The sequence below is a fragment of the Bufo gargarizans genome, chromosome 1 (assembly GCF_014858855.1).
Source record: "Bufo gargarizans isolate SCDJY-AF-19 chromosome 1, ASM1485885v1, whole genome shotgun sequence".
Taxonomy (NCBI): domain Eukaryota; kingdom Metazoa; phylum Chordata; class Amphibia; order Anura; family Bufonidae; genus Bufo; species Bufo gargarizans.
In genome coordinates this window covers 36,023,542-36,042,011 of record NC_058080.1, presented here as the reverse complement: position 1 = coordinate 36,042,011, position 18,470 = coordinate 36,023,542, and the positions used below count along the sequence as shown (strand labels likewise).

Here is an 18,470-nt window from a genome sequence, read left to right as displayed (position 1 = left end):
GGAGACATGACATCACTGTATAGATCATACCACACACAGGACAGGGGAGACATGACATCACTACATAGGTCATACCACACACAGGACAGGGGAGACATGACATCACTACATAGGTCATACCACACACAGGACAGGGGAGACATGACATCACTGTATAGATCATACCACACACAGGACAGGGGAGACATGACATCACTGTATAGATCATATCACACACAGGACAGGGGAGACATGAAATAACTGCATAGATCATACCACACACAGGACAGGGGAGACATGACATCACTGTATAGATCATACCACACACAGGACAGGGGGAGACATGACATCACTGCATAGATCATACCACACACAGGACAGGGGAGATATGACATCACTACATAGACCATACTACAACCCAGGACAGGGGAGACATGACATCACTACATAGATCATACCACACACAGGACAGGGGAGACATGACATCACTGTATAGATCATACCACACACAGGACAGGGGAGACATGACATCACTACATAGGTCATACCACACACAGGACAGGGGAGACATGACATCACTACATAGGTCATACCACACACAGGACAGGGGAGACATGACATCACTGTATAGATTATACCACACACAGGACAGGGGGAGACATGACATCACTACATAGGTCATACCACACACAGGACAGAGGAGGCATGGACTATACCACACACAGGACAGGGGCGGCATGGATTATATGCAGCAGCTGTCTGACCAGAAACCCTCACCCGACGTCTGCGATCACTTACCTTGATGTGGTCTGACAGCTGCATGGTGCAGTCCTCGGTCTGGTCAGCCAGGTGGATGCTGTACAAGTGCTGCCACGGGGCAAAGACAAGAGTCAGATGCAGAAGCTGCACCGGTCACGTGTTCAGTCCCTGCACAGACTCGCACGCCAGGTACCTGGTAATACTTTATGGCCTTGGTGAGCGGCTCCACGTTGACCGTCTCATCCAGCTGATCCTTGTGCATCAATTCAATGAGGAAGTCCAGGGACCGCTCGTGCACGCTCATCTCCGGGTACAGCATCCCCACCTTCTTGTAAACCTCCACACTACATTTACCGAGAGCCCTGAGGAGCAAAGCCCAAAGTCACTGCCATGTGCCAGCCGCTGAGAGCGAGACAGCCCTGCCACCTAGTGGAGGGAACTGCACAATACATGTGATCACATGAGCACATCACTGGATCTCCATGTACGATCCCTAGGACAGTCTATACACAAAAGTGTTTGAGCACCTGAGAACCAGCAAGAATTCTGTCTCTCAAAGACCTGTTACTGCGCCTTTCTAAAGTCCACCTCTACTCCACTCATTAATCTAACTTAGCAGCACCCGTCTGATCTCTGTAAAGACCCCTGTCCACCCCACAGTCAGTCAGACGCCAACTACTACCATGGGCAAGACCAAAGAGCTGTCAGAAGTCACCAGAGACAGAATTGTGGACCTTACTTATCCTGTACTGATCCTGAGTTACATCCTGTATTATACTCCAGAGCTGCACTCACTATTCTGCTGGTGCAGTCACTGTGTACATACATTACTTATCCTGTACTGATCCTGAGTTACATCCTGTATTATACTCCAGAGCTGCACTCACTATTCTGCTGGTGCAGTCACTGTGTACATACATTACTTATCCTGTACTGATCCCGAGTTACATCCTGTATTATACTCCAGAGCTGCACTCACTATTCTGCTGGTGCAGTCACTGTGTACATACATTACTTATCCTGTACTGATCCTGAGTTACATTCTGTATTATACTCCAGAGCTGCACTCACTATTCTGCTGGTGCAGTCACTGTGTACATACATTACTTATCCTGTACTGATCCCGAGTTGTATCCTGTATTATACTCCAGAGCTGCACTCACTGTTCTGCTGGTGCAGTCACTGTGTACATACATTACTTATTACATCCAGTATTATACTGTGAGGAGTCTGCCGCTCTGTCTGGGTAGGTAGGTAGGTCAGACAGAACACTGCCGCTCGGGGTGTGACGCCCACTTACTGCTCGTATTTGTGCAGCGTCGCCTGCAGGAGGCTGAGGGAATACACCAGACCAGCAGCAAAGCTCATCTGCTCCCCCACAGCTCCTCTTATGCCAGTCTTCTCTTCTTTGGCCTCGGACAGCTCAAACTTCTCCTGCGCCTGCTTACTGATGAGCTCCGCCTGAGGAAACATGGACATACTGTGACCCCTGTATCAGGAGCAGGGCACGCCCCATCACACGATATAACATTATGACCCACAAATCAGAGGACACGTTCCTGGAGGCCTGGGTGACACCACCTCTCCACAGAGGCGGACTCCTGACCGTGGCGGCGGCTCCACCGCCTCGTCCCCTGACCCTGCTGTCTATGTAAGCGGGTCTGACCTTGCAGATGAGCCTTGGGATGAGCAGCAGCACCAGGATGCAGTCGTGGTCTCCTCCGTGGCGCAGGAAGCTGTCTGGCATGAAGGAGGTGAGCAGGGAGACGTGGCGGTTGGCTTGGTTGACCTCCATCTTGCGCAGCTCCATCTCGATGGCCTGAAGAAGGAGAACATTGAACCTCCAGTCCTAAAAGTCCAGCACCCCCTGGTACGCCCCCTCCCGGCACGCCCCCTCCCGGCACGCCCCCTCATACCTTGGCGTGGGCTTTAGTCTCGGCAAACTTGATCTTAAAGTCAAACATCTCCAGTGACGGCTGCTGCTCCTTCTCCACGCTGGCCTCCTGCTGGCTGCGGAGTTCTCGGTTCACTTCCTGCAATAGAGGACGCCATGTTGTGGTGAACGCCCCTCAAGGTGTGCGCCACCATGGTGTCTGTGCAGAGGACAATCACTGTCACCTGCAGGTGCGCCGTCAGGTCCCGGTACTTCTTGATGGTCTGCTGGTAGTCCGCCACCGTCTCCTGAGCGGCTTCCACGCGCTTGTCAGCCTCCCGCACTCGGGCTCCTGCCATGTCCAGCTGCTCCCGCAACTCCAGCTCCGTCTCGCGGGCGTTCTCCTGCAGCTCATCATTCATCTCATTGATGGCTTCCTGGAGAGGTGAAGAAAGGAGGGTGAAATGGAAGAACAGAGCTCAACACTGACCCACCAGGAGACATATAACCAGGACAGAGCTCTGCACTGACCCACCAGGGGGCATATCACCAGGACAGAGCTCGGCACTGACCCACCAGGGGGCATATAACCAGGACAGAGCTCGGCACTGACCCACCAGGGGGCATATAACCAGGACAGAGCTCGGCACTGACCCACCAGGGGGCATATAACCAGGACAGAGCTCTGCACTGACCCACCAGGAGACTTATAACCAGGACAGAGCTCTGCACTGACCCACCAGGAGACTTATAACCAGGACAGAGCTCTGCACTGACCCACTAGGGGCATATAACCAGGACAGAGCTCTGCACTGACCCACCAGGGGGCATAACAAGGACAGAGCTCTGCACTGACCCACCAGGGGGCATAACAAGGACAGAGCTCTGCACTGACCCACCAGGGGGCATAACCAGGACAGAGCTCTGCACTGACCCACCAGGGGGCATAACCAGGACAGAGCTCTGTACAGACCCACCAGGGGGCATAACCAGGACAGAGCTCTGCACTGACCCACCAGGGGGCATAACCAGGACAGAGCTCTGCACTGACCCACCAGGGGGCATAACCAGGACAGAGCTCTGCACTGACCCACCAGGGGGCATAACCAGGACAGAGCTCTGCACTGACCCACCAGGGGGCATAACCAGGACAGAGCTCTGCACTGACCCACCAGGAGACGCATAACCAGGACAGAGCTCTGCACTGACCCACCAGGGGGCATATAACCAGGACAGAGCTCTGCACTGACCCACCAGGGGGCATATAACCAGGACAGAGCTCTGCACTGACCCACCAGGGGGCATATCACCAGGACAGAGCTCTGCACTGACCCACCAGGGGGCATATCACCAGGACAGAGCTCTGCACTGACCCACCAGGGGGCATATAACCAGGACAGAGCTCTGTACAGACCCACCAGGGGGCATAACCAGGACAGAGCTCTGCACTGACCCACCAGGAGACGCATAACCAGGACAGAGCTCTGCACTGACCCACCAGGGGGCATAACCAGGACAGAGCTCTGCACTGACCCACCAGGGGGCATATAACCAGGACAGAGCTCTGCACTGACCCACCAGGGGGCATATAACCAGGACAGAGCTCTGCACTGACCCACCAGGGGGCATATCACCAGGACAGAGCTCTGCACTGACCCACCAGGAGACATAACCAGGACAGAGCTCTGCACTGACCCACCAGGAGACATAACCAGGACAGAGCTCTGCACTGACCCACCAGGGGGCATAACCAGGACAGAGCTCTGCACTGACCCACCAGGGGGCATAACCAGGACAGAGCTCTGCACTGACCCACCAGGGGGCATAACCAGGACAGAGCTCTGCACTGACCCACCAGGGGCCATAACCAGGACAGAGCTCTGCACTGACCCACCAGGGGGCATAACCAGGACAGAGCTCTGCACTGACCCACCAGGAGACATATAACCAGGACAGAGCTCTGCACTGACCCACCAGGAGACATATAACCAGGACAGAGCTCTGCACTGACTCACCAGGGGGCATATAACCAGGACAGAGCTCTGCACTGACCCACCAGGAGACATATAACCAGGACAGAGCTCTGCACTGACCCACCAGGAGACATATAACCAGGACAGAGCACTGCACTGACCCACCAGGAGACATATAACCAGGACAGAGCTCTGCACTGACCCACCAGGGGGCATATACCCAGGACAGAGCTCTGCACTGACCCACCAGGAGACATATAACCAGGACAGAGCTCTGTACTGACCCACCAGGAGACATCTAACCAGGACAGAGCTCTGCACTGACCCACCAGGAGACATATAATCAGGACAGAGCTCTGCACTGACCCACCAGGGGGCATAACCAGGACAGAGCTCTGCACTGACCCACCAGGGGGCATAACCAGGACAGAGCTCTGCACTGACCCACCAGGAGACATATAACCAGGACAGAGCTCTGCACTGACCCACCAGGGGGCATAACCAGGACAGAGCTCTGCACTGACCCACCAGGAGACATATAACCAGGACAGAGCTCTGCACTGACCCACCAGGAGACATATAACCAGGACAGAGCTCTGCACTGACCCACCAGGGGGCATAACCAGGACAGAGCTCTGCACTGACCCACCAGGAGACATATAACCAGGACAGAGCTCTGCACTGACCCACCAGGGGGCATATAACCAGGACAGAGCTCTGCACTGACCCACCAGGAGACATATAACCAGGACAGAGCTCTGCACTGACCCACCAGGGGGCATATACCCAGGACAGAGCTCTGCACTGACCCACCAGGGGCCATAACCAGGACAGAGCTCTGCACTGACCCACCAGGGGCCATAACCAGGACAGAGCTCTGCACTGACCCACCAGGGGGCATAACCAGGACAGAGCTCTGCACTGACCCACCAGGGGCCATAACCAGGACAGAGCTCTGCACTGACCCACCAGGAGACATATAACCAGGACAGAGCTCTGCACTGACCCACCAGGAGACATATAACCAGGACAGAGCTCTGCACTGACCCACCAGGGGGCATAACCAGGACAGAGCTCTGCACTGACCCACCAGGAGACATATAACCAGGACAGAGCTCTGCACTGACCCACCAGGAGACATATAACCAGGACAGAGCCCTCACTCATTATGTAAATGGTTAATTACATACCAGGTCAGTCACGGTCTCACGCAGTTCTCGGACCTTCTCCTCCAGGTCCAGGTTCCTCTCGGTCAGGGTTTCCACCATTTCTTCAGCTCCTAGAGCAGCATCGACCTAAACAAGTAAATCCATATCCCCTGTCACATGTGAACTAGAAAGGAAGGAGTGACCAAAGGCAATCCGTGGTCGGTAACGGGTGGAGCGTGGAGTAACCTCACCTGTTCCTTCAGCTCATCAACAGTCTTCTCCATCAGTGAGGCCTCCTCCTGCAGCTTCTCCTTCTGCTGCCGCAGACTCTCCAGCTCCGCGTTCTTCTTCTCCAGCTGCTTCTGCACCCTGACGTGCTCCTGCTTCTCCGAGGCCGACAGATCCCTCATTCTAGAAGATGGGGGCACGATTCAGGTTCTCTGTCTGCTGGCTAGCAGGAGGCATGAGGCACAGGGGACACTTACCTCACCAGCGCCTCCTTCAGTCTGCCGTTCTGTTCTTCCAGCTGCTTCACCTGGTAGCTGGATGCTGCTCCGTCAGACCCTACAGATACAGAAGACATAACAGCCGTCAGTACAGGGGGTCACAGACAGACGCAATACTGACACCGAGCCACAGGGGGGCAGCAGCCACCGAACGCAGCCCAAATACTGACAAGGTGGCGCTAAAGAGGGGTATATGCCGTACACATGGCCTGATATACACTGCACCCCCTGTACATTACTCCACCACGTCCTGATATACACCGCACCCCCTGTACATTACTCCACCACGTCCTGATATACAACGCACCCCTGTACATTACTCCACCACGTCCTGATATACACCGCACCCCCTGTACATTACTCCACCAGGTCCTGATATACACCGCACGCCCTGTACATTACTCCACCACGTCCTGATATACACCGCACCCCCTGTACATTACTCCACCACGTCCTGATATACACCGCACCCCCTGTACATTACTCCACCACGTCCTGATATACACCGCACCCCCTGTACATTACTCCACCACGTCCTGATATACACCGCACCCCCTGTACATTACTCCATGTCCTGATATACACCGCACCCCCTGTACATTACTCCACCACGTCCTGATATACACCGCACCTCTGTACATTACTCCACCAGGTCCTGATATACTCCGCACCCCCTGTACATTACTCCACCAGGTCCTGATATACACCGCACCCCCTGTACATTACTCCACCAGGTCCTGATATACACCGCACCCCCTGTACATTACTCCACCACGTCCTGATATACACCGCACCCCCTGTACATTACTCCACCACGTCCTGATATACACCGCACCTCTGTACATTACTCCACCAGGTCCTGATATACACCGCACCGCCTGTACATTACTCCACCACGTCCTGATATACACCGCACCTCTGTACATTACTCCACCATGTCCTGATATACACCGCACCCCCTGTACATTACTCCACCACGTCCTGATATACACCGCACCTCTGTACATTACTCCACCAGGTCCTGATATACACCGCACCGCCTGTACATTACTCCACCACGTCCTGATATACACCGCACCTCTGTACATTACTCCACCATGTCCTGATATACACCGCACCCCCTGTACATTACTCCACCAGGTCCTGATATACACCGCACCGCCTGTACATTACTCCACCACGTCCTGATATACACAGCACCCCCCGTACATTACTCCACCAGGTCCTGATATACACCGCACCCCCTGTACATTACTCCACCACGTCCTGATATACACAGCACCCCCTGTACATTACTCCACCAGGTCCTGATATACACCGCACCCCCTGTACATTACTCCATGTCCTGATATACACCGCACCCCCTGTACATTACTCCACCAGGTCCTGATATACACCGCACCCCCTGTACATTACTCCATGTCCTGATATACACCGCACCCCCTGTACATTACTCCATGTCCTGATATACACCGCACCCCCGGTACATTACTCCACCACGTCCTGATATACACCGCACCCCCTGTACATTACTCCACCACGTCCTGATATACACCACACCCCCTGTACATTACTCCACCACGTCCTGATATACACCACACCCCCTGTACATTACTCCACCAGGTCCTGATATACACCGCACCCCTGTACATTACTCCACCATGTCCTGATATACACCGCACCCCCTGTACATTACTCCACCACGTCCTGATATACACTGCACCCCCTGTACATTACTCCACCACGTCCTGATATACACCGCACCTCTGTACATTACTCCACCACGTCCTGATATACACCGCACCCCCTGTACATTACTTCACCATGTCCTGATATACACAGCACCCCCCGTACATTACTCCACCAGGTCCTGATATACACCGCACCCCCTGTACATTACTCCACCACGTCCTGATATACAACGCACCCCTGTACATTACTCCAGGTCCTGATATACACCGCACCCCCTGTACACTACTCCACCAGGTCCTGATATACAACGCACCCCTGTACATTACTCCATGTCCTGATATACACCGCACCCCCTGTACATTACTCCACCACGTCCTGATATACACCGCACCCCTGTACATTACTCCACCATGTCCTGATATACACCGCACCCCCTGTACATTACTCCACCAGGTCCTGATATACACCGCACACCCTGTACATTACTCCATGTCCTGATATACACCGCACCCCCTGTACATTACTCCACCAGGTCCTGATATACACCACACCCTCTGTACATTACTCCACCAGGTCCTGATATACAACGCACCCCCTGTACATTACTCCACCAGGTCCTGATATACACCGCACCCCCTGTACATTACTCCATGTCCTGATATACACCGCACCCCCTGTACATTACTCCACCAGGTCCTGATATACACCACACCCTCTGTACATTACTCCACCAGGTCCTGATATACACCACCCGTCACGCCCCCCCCGACATACCTTTCTCTTCTATCTCATGTTTTAGAATCTCTAGGTCCATGGTCAGCTCCTCCGCCTTCTCCTTTAAGGTCTCCACCTCCTGCTGTAAGGACTCTGCTCGCTCCTCCGCCATCTCCTTGTCCAGCGTGGCCATCTCTATAGCGTCGGCGGTGTCCGCCATCTCCTCCATGTAGCGCTCCTGAGCCTCCAGCGCTTCCTTGGCTTCCTGCATGGAAGACATAACTGGGTTACTACTCGGGCTCCCTTGCGGTGGCTCCTCCTCCTCGCGGGTCACCCACCTTCTTGGCCTCCTTGAGCTGGCGCTGGACGTCGGCCTGCTGCTCCTGCATCTTGCTCTTCCACTCTTGGAGCTGCTCCAACTGCAGCTTGGATTTCTCCAGCTCCTTCAGCTTGGTCTTGTCCTCGGCTCTCTTCATCTTCAGAGTCTCCAGCTTCTCCTCCAGATCTTTCACCTGGGCCCTCAGGTTCTCCTCCTCCTGCGGAGTCAGCACAGGAATAAGTCTGCGGTGCAAGTGACCCCTAGAACGGGAGAAGGGCCAATCTCTGTCCTTACCTTGGAGGGCCCCAGGGTGGGCAGCGGGGCCACTGGAGAGATCAGTGAGGGTGACGGGATGATGGGAGCCGCCAGTGGGGTCTGGGCTGGAGTGCTGGGCTCGCTGCTGCTGATCTCTCCGCATGATGCCGATGCAGATCCGGAGGCCCCGGCGGTGCCGCTGGATGCAGCAGAGCTGGACGGGCGGGTGGGCTGCAGGCAGGACAGACATCATTAATGGATACCAGTATACACACAGGCTGGTACGGAGTGCTGCGGTCCTCTCTACCGTCACACGGCACCACCGAGGACCCCCCAGGGGGACGCATCCTGCAGATTAGCTCTTCTCTGTTCAGACAGAAAGCAGAATTCTTGCCTCTGCTTCGGATGTGAACAGAGATCAGGGTCAGTACAGGGACATATGGCGGCGGAGGTTGCTGCTTATCCCTCACTGATCAGCGTGTCCGACATGGAGGACAGACGGACCCTCCGCTCTAACCGACGTCACCCACATTTTCAAGATCTCCGTTTGCTGTCAGTAACTATTAACTGAAATCCCCCGATCTAGTCCAGCTCAAAAACAATTGCTCTATTCAGTCACAGTAAGCAGAGATCTTGTAAAAGGTAAACCGGCACATTGCTGTCGATGAGTTTCTTGAATACAAAGAGGCGCAGGGGTGTGCACTGCACAAACAGATGTAGCAGAGCTGAATCAGTTTACCCATTTCTGTACTTCACGAGAAGACACCGATCCATGCCATAAGCTGCGCCAAATACCAAAGTCAGCTCTGCTACATGTGCATACTTCACACCCCTAAGGGCGCTGATGAAGGGTCTTCAGGTAAGGCTGGCAGGGCGTAGACAGAGCAGAGCCTGTATCGTCGCCCCGTGTAGCAGAGCGCCCTGCAGGACAGACGAGACGGCGCTGATGGTCAGAGATAAGAAAGCAAGAAACAACCGCAGGCGTCAATACACACGCATTGGAGCGGCTGCAGAGTGCACGGCGCTGCACAGTCGTCACAGTGTAACAGCCACTGACATCAGGACCCCCCCACAATGCACACAGACACTGGTCGCTTGCGCTGCGGCTGCGCTCACCTTGGTGCGGCGGGTGGTGATCTGTGGAGAAGAGGCAGGAAGAGACAGACAGACAGGAGAAGCATCAGCGGCAGGCGGGAGAGAAGACAGCAAGACAGGGGTTAATAGAGCCAAACCTCTACATATAATACTCCAGTCACATCCAGAGCTGCAGTCACTATTCTGCTACTACATGGTGTCTTATAATCCAGTCGCATCCAGAGCTGCAGTCGCTATTCTGCTATTACATTGTGTCTTATACTCCAGTCACATCCAGAGCTGCAGTCACTATTCTGCTATTACATCGTGTCTTATACTCCAGTCACATCCAGAACTGCAGTCACTATTCTGCCATTACATCGTGTCTTATACTCCAGTCACATCCAGAACTGCAGTCACTATTCTGCCATTACATCGTGTCTTATAATCCAGTCACATCCAGAGCTGCAGTCACTATTCTGCTATTACATCGTGTCTTATACTCCAGTCACATCCAGAGCTGCAGTCACTATTCTGCTACTATGTGTCTTATACTCCAGTCACATCCAGAGCTGAAGTCATCACTATTCTGCTATTACATCGTGTCTTATACTGCAGTCCCACCCAGGTAGGGGGGTGGTACAGGACAATCCCTTTAAAATGAACAAACACGTTTTACTGAATGCTTTCCCACTAGATGATGAACCCGCTCGGCTCTCCCTGCTCCACACACGTGAATGCAGCTCTGGGAGTGACTGGAGTGTAAGACATGAGGTGGCTGCAGATGTGGTAGTGACTGGGCATTATATGGAGACTTCTGCAGATAATCACATGCACAGGTTACATCATGGCACCAGACGGGGGCACATTTGGCATGCCAAGCATGGGCTGCACAGAGGCCTCTTTCACATGGAGTGCACGCCCCCAGGACAATCTGTACAGGGGTCCCCAGACCTGAGAGGCAGAGCAGCAGGCCACGCCCCCCAGGACAATCTGTACAGGGGTCTGAGACTGGGGGCCCCCAGACCTGAGAGGCAGAGCAGCAGGCCACACCCCCAGGACAATCTGTACAGGGGTCTGAGACTGGGGGCCCCCAGACCTGAGAGGCAGAGCAGCAGGCCACACCCCCAGGACAATCTGTACAGGGGTCTGAGACTGGGGGTCCCCAGACCTGAGAGGCAGAGCAGCAGGCCACGCCCCCAGGACAATCTGTACAGGGGTCTGAGACTGGGGGTCCCCAGACCTGAGAGGCAGAGCAGCAGGCCACGCCCCCAGGACAATCTGTACAGGGGTCTGAGACTGGGGGTCCCCAGACCTGAGAGAGAGGCAGAGCAGCAGGCCACGCCCCCTGCTGACACATTGTAACCAGCACAATGTATCAGGGCACCATGGGGGGGGGGGGGCTGCAACTTTCCAACTGAATGAGTTTCAATTCTACACCGCACCACTATCAAGATCTCCGACTGCTGTAAGTGAATGGAAACTTCCTAATTTACGTACAAACCCTGACTGAATACCTATCACAGCTGAAGGACTGCTACCGTCGCCTCCAGTCTGGACACCAGAGGAACTAATCTCTCTCCTGCGCTGATAGTTTGTTACAATGTATCAGAGCAAATTAAATGTGACACAATGCTACAAACCCTCAGCGCTGGGAAGAGTATTTCATGGTAAACATGAAAGATTTCATTCACTGTACACAGTTTGCAGCAGGCGGCGCCTCGTCCTTACTACCTGACCCCGGCTCCTTGTGGGGTGCAGCCCCCGGGCATGGCGGCCACAGTGAGGTGCCTCGTCCTTACTACCTTACTCTGGCTCCTTGTGGGGTGTAGAGCCCGGACATGGCGGCCACAGTGAGGTGCCTCGTCCTCACTACCTCACCCTGGCTGATTGTGGGGTGTAGCCCCCGGGCATGGCGGCCACAGTGAGGTGCCTCGTCCTTACTACCTCACTCCGGCTGATTGTGGGGTGCAGCCCCCGGACATGGCGGCCACAGTGAGGTGCCTCGTCCTTACTACCTCACTCCGGCTGATTGTGGGGTGCAGCCCCCGGACATGGCGGCCACAGTGAGGTGCCTCGTCCTTACTACCTCACTCCGGCTGATTGTGGGGTGCAGCCCCCGGGCATGGCGGCCACAGTGAGGTGCCTCGTCCTTACTACCTGACCCTGGCTCCTTGTGGGGTGCAGCCCCCGGGCATGGCGGCCACAGTGAGGTGCCTCGTCCTTACTACCTGACCCTGGCTCCTTGTGGGGTGCAGCCCCCGGGCATGGCGGCCACAGTGAGGTGCCTCGTCCTTACTACCTGACCCTGGCTCCTTGTGGGGTGCAGCCCCCGGGCATGGCGGCCACAGTGAGGTGCCTCGTCCTTACTACCTGACCCTGGCTCCTTGTGGGGTGCAGCCCCCGGGCATGGCGGCCACAGTGAGGTGCCTCGTCCTTACTACCTGACCCTGGCTCCTTGTGGGGTGTAGAGCCCGGACATGGCGGCCACAGTGAGGTGCCTCGTCCTTACTACCTCACTCCGGCTGATTGTGGGGTGCAGCCCCCGGACATGGCGGCCACAATGAGGTGCCTCGTCCTTACTACCTTACTCCGACTGATTGTGGGGTGCAGCCCCCAGACATGGTGCCTCATCCTTACTACCTCACCCCGGCTCATTGTGGGTCGTCCTTACTACCTCACCCCGGCTCATTGTGGGGTGCAGCCGCCAGACATGGTGCCTCGTCCTTACTACCTCACTCCGGCTCATTGTGGGGTGCAGCCCCCAGACATGGTGCCTCGTCCTTACTACCTCACCCCGGCTCATTGTGGGGTGCAGCCCCCAGACATGGTGCCTCGTCCTTACTACCTCACTCCGGCTCATTGTGGGGTGCAGCCCCCAGACATGGTGCCTCGTCCTTACTACCTCACTCCGGCTCATTGTGGGGTGCAGCCCCCAGACATGGTGCCTCGTCCTTACTACCTCACTCCGGCTCATTGTGGGGTGCAGCCCCCAGACATGGTGCCTCGTCCTTACTACCTCACCCCGGCTCATTGTGGGGTGCACCCCCCGGACATGGTGGCCACAGTGAGGTGCCTCGTCCTTACTACCTCACTCCAGCTCATTGTGGGGTGCAGCCCCCAGACATGGTGCCTCGTCTCTACTACCTCACCCCGGCTCATTGTGGGGTGCACCCCCCAGACATGGTGCCTCGTCCTTACTACCTCACCCCGGCTCATTGTGGGGTGCAGCCCTCAGACATGGTGCCTCGTCCTTACTACCTCACCCCGGCTCATTGTGGGGTGCAGCCCCCAGACATGGTGCCTCGTCCTTACTACCTCACTCCAGCTCATTGTGGGGTGTAGACCCTGGACATGGCAGCCACAGTGAGGCACTTCGTCCTTACTACCTCACCCTGGCTCATTGTGGGGTGCAGCCCCTGGATATGGCACCTCATCCTTACTACCTCACCCTGGCTGATTGTGGGGTGCAGCCCCTGGACATGGCGCCTCGTCCTTACTACCTCACCCCGGACCATTGTGGGGTGCAGCCCCTGGACATGGCGCCTCGTCCTTACTAGCTCACCCCGGCTCATTGTGGGGTGCAGCCCCTGGACATGGTGGCCACAATGAGGTGCCTCGTCCTTACTACATCACTCCGGCTCACTGTGGGGTGCAGCCCCTGGACATGGCGCCTCGTCCTTACTACCTCGCCTGGGCTCATTGTAGGGTGCAGCCCGTGGACATGGCGCCTCATCCTTACTACCTCACCCCGGATCATTGTGGGGTGCAGTCCCTGGACATGGCGCCTCGTCCTTACTACCTCACCCCGGCTCATTGTAGGGTGCAGCCCCTGGACATGGCGCCTCGTCCTTACTACCTCACCCCGGCTCATTGTAGGGTGCAGCCCCTGGACATGGCGCCTCATCCTTACTACCTCACCCCGGATCATTGTGGGGTGCAGCCCCTGGACATGGCGCCTCATCCTTACTACCTCACCCCGGCTCATTGTAGGGTGCAGTCCCTGGACATGGCGCCTCGTCCTTACTACCTCACCCCGGCTCATTGTAGGGTGCAGCCCCTGGACATGGCGCCTCGTCCTTACTACCTCACCCCGGCTCATTGTAGGGTGCAGCCCCTGGACATGGCGCCTCATCCTTACTACCTCACCCCGGATCATTGTGGGGTGCAGCCCCTGGACATGGCGCCTCATCCTTACTACCTCGCCTGGGCTCATTGTGGGGTGCAGCCCCTGGACATGGTGGCCACAATGAGGCGCCTCGTCCTTACTACCTCTCCCCGGCTCATTGTGGGGTGCAGCCCCTGGACATGGCGTCTCGTCCTTACTACCTAACCCCGGACCATTGTGGGGTGCAGCCCCTGGACATGGCGCCTCGTCCTTACTACCTCACCCCGGCTCATTGTGGGGTGCAGACCCTGGACACGGCGGCCACAATGAGGCGCCTCGTCCTTACTACCTCGCCTGGGCTCATTGTGGGGTGCATGGCGGCCTCCCACCTGAGATGCATGCAGACGGCCGCTGCCCGTCGTCTTCTGTGCTGATTCTAAGAGATATCGGACCCTGGGAAAGCTGAGTGACCCCAATGTGCGGCTTCCCTGATACCTAGCTGCCCAATTAACAAATAATAGTAACTAGGCACCTCTGCCAACCAGGACTCTAGAAAATCTGGGTGGCAATCCCCATACTCCAGCTCTGCTCATCACCCAGCTTTCCCAGGAGCAGAGCAGACAGAAGAGGACGCCTCAAGGACGCCCAGTGAGGGAGCAGGACACGAGCAGTGCCCAAGGTCTGCGGCTCCACTAGACGGGCACTGGCTGTAAACATGGCTGCCCCCAGCACGGAGGCCTCAGTGACACATCATGCAACACGGGTACAGCGGGCACAAGACAGGGGCAGTGAGGGGAGCGGGTACCTTCCTGGTCGTCGGCGCCTGCTTCATGGTCACACAAGGGCAAGGTGAGGAATAAAGAGAAGAAGGAGAAGAGTTAGGACAAGAAATCAGCGGCCGCAGCTGCCACACAGTCTCTGCAAATGGCTGCAGCGCTCCTCTACGGAGAGGGATCCATCAGCGGAGATCCTGCCAGTCCATGCCACCGCTGCCCCCTCCTCCGGGGATGCTGCAGCACCGCGTCCTCTGTGCAACCACCGCCCCGGGCACAGATTACATCACCAGCGCTCGCCGCTCCCGGGAAGACCTTCTGTACAGCTCAATGGCTCCGATGCTTCCGAGCGGAGGGGAGGGTGAGGAGGCGAGACACAAAGGAGGAGCCGCCGTAACCTAGCAACCCAGCAGCATCAGCCCGTCAGCGGCCCTGACAACCCATCACTGGACCACTTGTGTGCCTGGCGTCACATGGGGGTTAACCCTGGCAATGCCGGGCCGCTCCACCAGCCAAGAGAGCAGCGGCGCCAGGCACTATTCATACCCCAACAAATACAAATAGGTGAATAATGGGCGATACAGGGGCGACTGCCCAAAACTACAACCCTCCATACATTTCTACAGGGCGCTGCTTGCTACCTGCCACCCTGCGCAGGCGCTGCTTGCTACCTGGCACCCTGCGCAGGCGCTGCTTGCTACCTGGCACCCTGCGCAGGCGCTGCTTGCTACCTGGCACCCTGCGCAGGCGCTGCTTGCTACCTGGCACCCTGCGCAGGCGCTGCTTGCTACCTGGCACCCTGCGCAGGCGCTGCTTGCTACCCGGCACCCTGCGCAGGCGCTGCTTGCTACCCGGCACCCTGCGCAGGCGCTGCTTGCTACCCGGCACCCTGCGCAGGCGCTGCTTGCTACCTGGCAGATGTGCACCGGACTCAATCGGTCACTTTGGGCCCCTGTTTGAAGCACAAGGGTTAACCCCTCTCCCCATCTTCTACAGCCGGAATTGTAAGGGTTAAGCCAATGCACCGAGGAGCGTGAAGAAGATGATTTGCAAAGAAAGGAGCTCAGAAATTCCTCTAATCCCAGCCGGGGCCAAGAAGCCCATTTAAAGGGACAGTAACGCAGGTTACAACAGTGCAGGGGGGCTAGGAGGAGACCGGTTGGTAGCAGTCACATATAGAGGGGTCGTCATTATGGGGGCAGGGATGTGTCAGTATGATAACAGGGAGGAATAGCTTATATACACCCGCCCTATAGTCACCCTGAGGAGGCCGATAACAGGGAGGAATAGCTTATATACACCCGCCCTATAGTCACCCTGAGGAGGCCGATAACAGGGAACAATAGCTTATATACACCCGCCCTATAGTCACCCTGAGGAGGTTGATAACAGGGAGGAATAGCTTATATACACCCGCCCTATAGTCACCCTAAGGAGGTCGATAACAGCCAGGAATAGCTTATATACACCCACCCTATAGTCACCCTGAGGAGGCCGATAACAGGGAACAATAGCTTATATACACCCGCCCTATAGTCACCCTGAGGAGGCCGATAGCAGGGAACAATAGCTTATATACACCCGCCCTATAGTCACCCTGAGGAGGCTGATAGCAGTGAGGAATAGCTTATATACACCCGCCCTATAGTCACCCTGAGGAGGCCGATAGCAGGGAACAATAGCTTATATACACCCGCCCTATAGTCACCCTGAGGAGGCTGATAGCAGGGAACAATAGCTTATATACACCCGCCCTATAGTCACCCTGAGGAGGCTGATAGCAGGGAACAATAGCTTATATACACCCGCCCTATAGTCACCCTGAGGAGGCTGATCGCAGGGAACAATAGCTTATATACACCCGCCCTATAGTCACCCTGAGGAGGCTGATAACAGGGTACAATAGCTTATATACACCCGCCCTATAGTCACCCTGAGGAGGCTGATAGCAGGGAACAATAGCTTATATACACCCACCCTATAGTCACCCTGAGGAGGCCGATAACAGGGAACAATAGCTTATATACACCCGCCCTATAGTCACCCTGAGGAGGCTGATAACAGGGAGCAATAGCTTATATACACCCACCCTAAGGAGGCCGATGACCGGGAGGAATAGCTTATATACACCCGCCCTATAGTCACCCTGAGGAGGTTGATAACAGGGAGGAATAGCTTATATACACCCGCCCTATAGTCACCCTAAGGAGGTCGATAGCAGGGAACAATAGCTTATATACACCCGCCCTATAGTCACCCTGAGGAGGCTGATAACAGAGAGGAATAGCTTATATACACCCCCGCCCTATAGTCACCCTGAGGAGGCCGATAGCACGGAACAATAGCCTATATACACCCGCCCTATAGTCACCCTGAGGAGGCCAAAAACAGGGACCAATAGCTTATATACACCCGCCCTATAGTCACGCTGAGGAGGCCAAAAACAGGGACCAATAGCTTATATACACCCGCCCTATAGTCACCCTGAGGAGGCCGATAACAGGGAGGAATAGCTTATATACACCCGCCCTATAGTCACCCTGAGGAGGCCGATAACAGGGAACAATAGCTTATATACACCCGCCCTATAGTCAACCTGAGGAGGCTGATAGCAGGGAACAATAGCTTATATACACCCGCCCTATAGTCACCCTGAGGAGGCTGATAACAGGGAGGAATAGCTTATATACACCCGCCCTATAGTCACCCTGAGGAGGCTGATAGCAGGGAACAATAGCTTATATACACCCGCCCTATAGTCGCCCTGAGGAGGCTGATAACCGAGAGGAATAGCTTATATACACCCCCGCCCTATAGTCACCCTGAGGAGGCCGATAACAGGGAGGAATAGCTTATATACACCCGCCCTATAGTCACCCTGAGGAGGCCGATAGCAGGGAACAATAGCTTATATACCCCCGCCCTATAGTCACCCTGAGGAGGCCGATAGCAGGGAACAATAGCTTACATACACCCGCCCTATAGTCACCCTGAGGAGGCTGATGACAGGGAGGAATAGCTTATATACACCCGCCCTATAGTCACCCTGAGGAGGCCGATAACAGAACAGCAGAGCGCACACCGGCCCAGCACATGGAGGAGACAGATGGTGGCTGAGCGATACTCTAAGAAGATTAGAGAGCAGCATCTGCCCCCGGGAGTGCAAGGGTTAATGCCGTCACACCTCACGGGATTAGTGGCAGATGAGGGAGCAGATGGGAGTGATGGTCCCCCATCCCCTGTGGGGGGTTATAATCCAGGAGCACCAGGAGAGCGCCATCTATGCCAGGACCAACA

The 18,470-nt window shown here is 55.7% G+C and overlaps 1 protein-coding gene across 2 annotated transcripts in view; it reads right to left on the bottom strand.

The window, feature by feature from the left end:
• Nucleotides 1-18,470, bottom strand: part of LOC122938890 (dynactin subunit 1) — a 59,982-nt gene that overhangs the window by 8,582 nt on the left and 32,930 nt on the right. For both annotated transcript variants that reach the window (XM_044294747.1, XM_044294756.1), the window contains exons 5-16: nucleotides 9,258-9,449; nucleotides 8,983-9,180; nucleotides 8,705-8,909; nucleotides 6,218-6,296; nucleotides 5,984-6,143; nucleotides 5,775-5,879; nucleotides 2,857-3,048; nucleotides 2,655-2,771; nucleotides 2,405-2,557; nucleotides 2,039-2,199; nucleotides 932-1,100; nucleotides 778-846 (exon numbers count right to left, since the gene is read on the bottom strand). In XM_044294747.1, coding sequence (XP_044150682.1) covers nucleotides 778-846; nucleotides 932-1,100; nucleotides 2,039-2,199; nucleotides 2,405-2,557; nucleotides 2,655-2,771; nucleotides 2,857-3,048; nucleotides 5,775-5,879; nucleotides 5,984-6,143; nucleotides 6,218-6,296; nucleotides 8,705-8,909; nucleotides 8,983-9,180; nucleotides 9,258-9,449 — 1,800 coding nt within the window. The remainder of the gene's footprint in view (nucleotides 1-777; nucleotides 847-931; nucleotides 1,101-2,038; nucleotides 2,200-2,404; nucleotides 2,558-2,654; nucleotides 2,772-2,856; nucleotides 3,049-5,774; nucleotides 5,880-5,983; nucleotides 6,144-6,217; nucleotides 6,297-8,704; nucleotides 8,910-8,982; nucleotides 9,181-9,257; nucleotides 9,450-18,470) is intronic.